The sequence below is a fragment of the Zeus faber genome (assembly GCF_960531495.2).
Source record: "Zeus faber genome assembly, chromosome: 12".
Taxonomy (NCBI): Eukaryota; Metazoa; Chordata; class Actinopteri; order Zeiformes; family Zeidae; genus Zeus; species Zeus faber.
Window position 1 is genome coordinate 30,083,790 of NC_137196.1, and position 6,000 is coordinate 30,089,789.

At 47.2% G+C, this 6,000-nt stretch overlaps 1 protein-coding gene across 1 annotated transcript in view; it reads left to right on the forward strand.

Annotated features, from left to right (window-relative positions):
* The window catches only part of LOC307238418 (partitioning defective 3 homolog), a gene marked incomplete at its 3' end in the record, with an annotated part of 153,843 nt that extends 148,708 nt beyond the window's left edge, over nucleotides 1-5,135 (forward strand). Inside the window, 2 exon segments of the mRNA XM_080011387.1 lie at nucleotides 4,759-5,062; nucleotides 5,064-5,135. Of these exon segments, the coding sequence (XP_079867513.1) occupies nucleotides 4,759-5,062; nucleotides 5,064-5,135 (376 nt within the window).
* Between the last annotated feature and the right edge of the window lie 865 nt (nucleotides 5,136-6,000).

Sequence of the window (6,000 nt, forward strand, 5' to 3'; positions counted from 1 at the left end):
ATTATACCTGAGAGAAGAAGAGCAAGAAGAAAAGCTTGATCTGTTCAATATTTTTAACATATTTAAAAGTGGTGGAGAAGCGGACAACCAGAACGCACAAGACGGTGGACGATGGCCCCATGGGTCCCAGGGCAACTGGGCAACTGGGCAACCGGGCAACCGTCATTATGGAGCCCGCTGTCGATAAAAGGCCTCAAACCTGAAACACCTTGTACTCCTGCAACGCTGCAGTTTGATGAATTATGAAGTATTTGATGAATTATGATGGAGTATATCCTCCATCATGTTTTAGTTTCTTCAACAGAATTTGTCGACATTGATTTTGGAAAATAAAAGTAATAATTAATAAAGACGCCTCCACACCAAGAACGGTGCAGAAAAGCAAATAATTGGGCAGCCAAACAACACTTATTCATCCATGTTGAGTTACCAGAAAACACCTTTGACTGAAGTTAAGCTCCTGGTTTTAATTTTATTATTTTGTTGTTTTTTATTTATCTCATAATTTATAATCTTGGCTTCATGGAGAAATAAAAACAATGAAAAATAACCTTTTTACAGGCAGAAAGGGCAGGAGGTGTAGTTGTAGGTGCAGGTGTAGTTGTTGTTGAAATTGGAGGTGTAGTTGAAGTTGTAGGTGTAGGTGCAGTTGATGTTGTCGGTGTAGTTGTGGGTGATGTTGTATCTGTATTTGAGGTTGGAGGTGTAGGTTGACGGAGTAGCACCGTCTCTCACTACGTTCACACTCACCCCTCGATGCTCTGATCTCTTGTTGTTGTTGTTCACAATGTTTAATAAACATAAGATTCCAGTGACTGTTCCTGAGCAAACACACACTGATACACACACACACACACACACACACACACACACTGACACACTCATACACACACACACACTGACACACACACACACACTGACACACACACACACACTGACACACACACACACACTGATGCACACACTCATACACACACACTGACACACACTGACACACACACACACACACACACACACACACTGACACACACACACACACACGCACACACACTGATACACACACACACACACTGACACATACACACACACACACACACTGATACACACACACACACTGATACACACACACACACTGACACACACACACACACACTGATGCACACACTCATACACACACACACTGACACACACACACACACACACACACACACACACACACTGATACACACACTGATACACACACACACTGACACATACACACACACACACTGACACACACACACACACACACACTGACACACACACACACTGATGCACACACTCATACACACACACACTGACACACACACACACACACACTGACACACACACACACACTGATACACACACACACACTGACACATACACACACACACACTGATACACACACACACACTGATACACACACACACTGACACACACACACACACACACTGATGCACACACTCATACACACACACACTGACACACACACACACACTGACACACACACACACACACACACAGATACACACACACACTGATACACACACACACACTGATACACACACACACACTGACACATACACACACACACACTGATACACACACACACACACACATACACACACACACACACTGATACACACACACACACACTGATACACACACATACTGACACACACACACACACTGATACACACACATACTGACACACACACACACACTGATACACACACACTGACACACACACACACACACACTGATACACACACACACTGATACACACACACACACAGACACACTGATACACACACACACACACAGACACACTGATACACACACACACACACTGATACACACACACACACACACACACTGATACACACACACACACACACACTGATACACACACACTGATACACACACACACACACTGATACACACACACACACTGATACACACACACACACACTGGTACACACACACACACACTGATACACACACACACACTGATACACACACACACTGATACACACACACACACACTGATACACAGATACACACACACACACACACACACACAGATGCACACACACGCAGACACACACAGATACACCCACCTGCCCCCCCTGGCCCCGCCCGGCGGTGCGGGTGGGGACGCTCCGTGGGGCCGGGAATCCCAAGTGTGCTCTGGAAGCACCGCGGTGCGGCTCGGTTCTGCGTCCCCACGGCTCCCACCGCGTCCCACGAAGGAGACCAACGCCATTCAGGTTCGATCCCGTGTGATCGGTGCTGTTGACGCTGCCATGACAGGAACTGATCCCAGTCACATTCAGACACTTGGTTCGTGTACCAACGTCAATACATACAAAATAAAAACGCTCGTCCTTTTCTAAAATCCCGCTCCTTCTCTTCTTCTTCTTCTGCCCCGCCCTCCCCTACACCGCGTCACGTTGGAGTTGGCGGGCGGTGTCAGCTTTTCACGTGGGTGTGGCACATTGCTTTCCAAAAAGGAGTCCAGCAGGAAAAAATAATAATGATCCTAAAAGTGTTGGGATGGAATCTGGACGTAACACACACACATGAGCGCACGGGGGTTGCCAGGCGGAGAGCCCTGGCGTCGCTGCCCGGTCTCCGTTCATCCTCGTTCTCCTGCGGGAAACGGGAAACCCGGACAAAGCGGGACACGCGAGTCCACAGGAGGGAGCGCGGGGACACGCCCCTTATCTGACGCTAGCGCCGCACCACCCAGCGCTCGTCCTCCTCCACCCGCGCCGAGGAGGACCACACCCGGCTTCGCTGAAAGACCCAGGAGCTGGCGTCCTACTCTGGTGTTCGTTTACAAGTTAAAATTCTGTTTAATTTTGAATTATTTAACAGGAATAAATACGCCTTTTGAGAAGACAGAAGAAATAAAATCAGTAAAGGAAATAAAATCAATAAGAACAATGTGAATATAATAAATATTGGATTTAAGAGCGGCCATTTTAAAATCAAAATACAATAAAATGGAGGCTTTTAAAGAAAAACTAAATAAATACATTTTTATGTATTATTATAGTATTGTATTATTATATATGTATACATGAACTTTATATATATAGCATATGTATATGTATTGTATACTGTATATATATATATATATATACAGAGTATATATATTTGTGTATATATACTGCGTATATATTGTTTATATATATATATATATGTATTCTACATCTGTTACTCTGAGTACATGTTGGCACAATTTTCATTTCTATATTTACCCAGCATGCACTGTGTCAACATGTGGAATGAACCTCCCGCTCCTCTAAATTGGGAGAGTTGGAGCGTGATGGAGAATAAACCAAGTTATCTGATCCCTCCCCCTCCCCCTCTCTCTCTCCTTCCTGCTCTCTCTCGCTCGCTCAATTCAATTGTGTTTTATTGGCAGTTATATATTTCTTACATTGCCGAAGCAAAGCAAGTCGTGTATTTGACTTTTATAATGTTACACATAACACAGACGTTATAAAGATATGTACGCATAAGCATAAATAACGTACTAATAACAATTATAATAATAATAAATATAGCTGCAGGCAGCAAAACACAGGGTCCATTATCAACACCAATTACAAATGTTCAAGTTCCCATGGAAACGTAGCGTCGCTTTGTGCTGCTGCTCCTCTTTACATCAGCATCACGTCTAAAACCAGTTGCAATTTTCCCAGTTTCCATCCAACGCAGCATTGACTCGAGTCCTGGTGACACTGAATGACTAATACAAGGATCCACTTGTTGCGTGTTCTGACTTTACCCTAAAAGTTAGAAGGTGTCTGTCTACTTCCTGTCAGGTCCCTGTCTACTTCCTGTCCTGCCTCACAGTGTCTCTGGGGAAGGAAATCACTCTGTGTGAAAGTTCCCACCAACACGCCTCCATTGAAACACATTTAATACTGCATGTCCCTCACAGACATTTCATCCACATTTTTAACTTTTGGGACTAAAATAAGGCGGACGCGATTCCGACCCTTCGCTCTGGCCCGCACGCAAACTCCATGTGTGATGTCACAAACACGGAATTTGTTTCAGACTGTTTTTGACTTTCGTAGCCACAACCTGCAAATATATTGCGATTGGATGATGAGGTCACAAAGCCTCTCACGCCACGAACTCATCTCGCTGCACCGCCCGACCGGAGGCTTCAGAACATTGGGCGTGTCGGTGAAGCCCGAACGTTCTGCCACTTCCAGTCGTTTTGTCGGCTTTTCACTCATCCCTGCTCCGTATGTGGATCGATTTGGATGAAACTTGAGCCACAAGATGTCTGCCACGTCCCGGTTCCAACGACAGCTCAGCCGGGTCGGTAGCTGGAGGGGTTGTCCTGTTCCAGTCACTTGTAGCCTGAAAAGTGCCAGGAAAATAATTATAATAATAGAACAATAACAGGAACAATTGTGGAGGTGGAGGGAGGGACCCCTATTCATCTGAATGGAAAGGTGATGGACGCGGTTGTTCTCTTTTATTTCAATTCAAAAAGCTCTAACGTGGAGGGAACATACGTTTACGTTGCCAAAGCAAATGGAAAACAAACTCAATTGAAGTCAAAATAATAACATGTACATGTTTTAAGTCAACAACATGTACTTCTAATAAATGTGTATAATGTGTACAAATGAGGTATGGTGACCAAAACATTAGGGAAATCTCAGGCATTGTGGTTAATACAAACTTTTTTTTGAATATGTCCTCCAGACAGCCCAGGAAGGCCCCCAGCGCGGCGTCCCAGGACCCCTGGGAGAAGGCCGGCCCCCCGGGCCAGAGCTTCCAGGCGGCCAAGGAGAACCCGCGCTACTCCAGCTACCAGGGCGGCCGCAACGGCTTCCCGGGCGGGGGCGTGGTCAGCGGAGGGGGCGGAGTCAACGCCCGGGTCCTCCTGGAGGCCCAGGAGCTCCTGCGCCAGGAGCAGCGGCGGCGCGAGCAGCAGGAAGCCAAGGGCAAGCTGGGGCCCGAGGCGGCGTACCCCGCCTCGCCCAAGGGCCCGTTCCGCCAGGACGTCCCCCCCGTCGCCCTCCCAGCTCGCCAGGCTCAACCGGCTGGGCTCCGACAAGGGACGGCTCTTCTACTCCTGATGGGGTGGAGGAGGTGGAGAACCTGCTCTGAAGGATGTGGAGAACACTGAGTTGGAGGAGGTGGAGAACATGGGTTGGAGGAGAAGAAGAACACCGGGTGCTTGGAGTTTCAGGGGTGGAGGAGAGTGGAGGACGTCCACTCGCAGTATTGATCGGGATCTCACGATACAATGACTGGATATGGATGAGTCATGGATATCGATACCATGACTCATCGGCTCCTGGTTCGATTCTCTGTCGTCACGTTTTATTCACGTTCTCAGCGTTTGACACAGGAATCATAACATTTAAAATGAGTGAATTTGGTTTCCCTGGAAACGCTCACGTGACGTCACGGACGCCGTGTGGATTTTACCGTTTTGGGATCGATGCAGAAATGGAGCAGAGGAGTCGGAGAAGGAGGAGGTGGAGGAGGTGGAGGAGGAGGAGGTGGAGGAGGAGGAGGACGTGGACGTGGCTTTCACACATTTATCTTTTATTGTGAGGTTTTTGTTTTTTCTTTTCCTCAAAACCAGCTCAAGTGTGTTACTGCTTGGACACAGCTCTGGAGCCCGATGAACACACACACACACACACACACGTGCTACACCTGCCGTCATTCGTGTGCACGTTCTGACAACCACACAGAGCTGATGGGTGTGTGTGTGTTTTTGAAGCAATATGACAGGTGTGTGTGTGTGTGTGTGTGTGTGTGTGTGTGTGTGTGTGCTCCCATCGCTATCCTGCTGCCGACCTTTCCCGCTCCACACCTCCCTTCACCTCTTATTAATCACTCCTCCATCCTCTCCACCCTCCTCCAGCTCCGCTCTGTTCGTCCTTTTTCTATTCCTCTTCTTCCTCCTCTTCTTCCTCCTCTTCTTCCTCT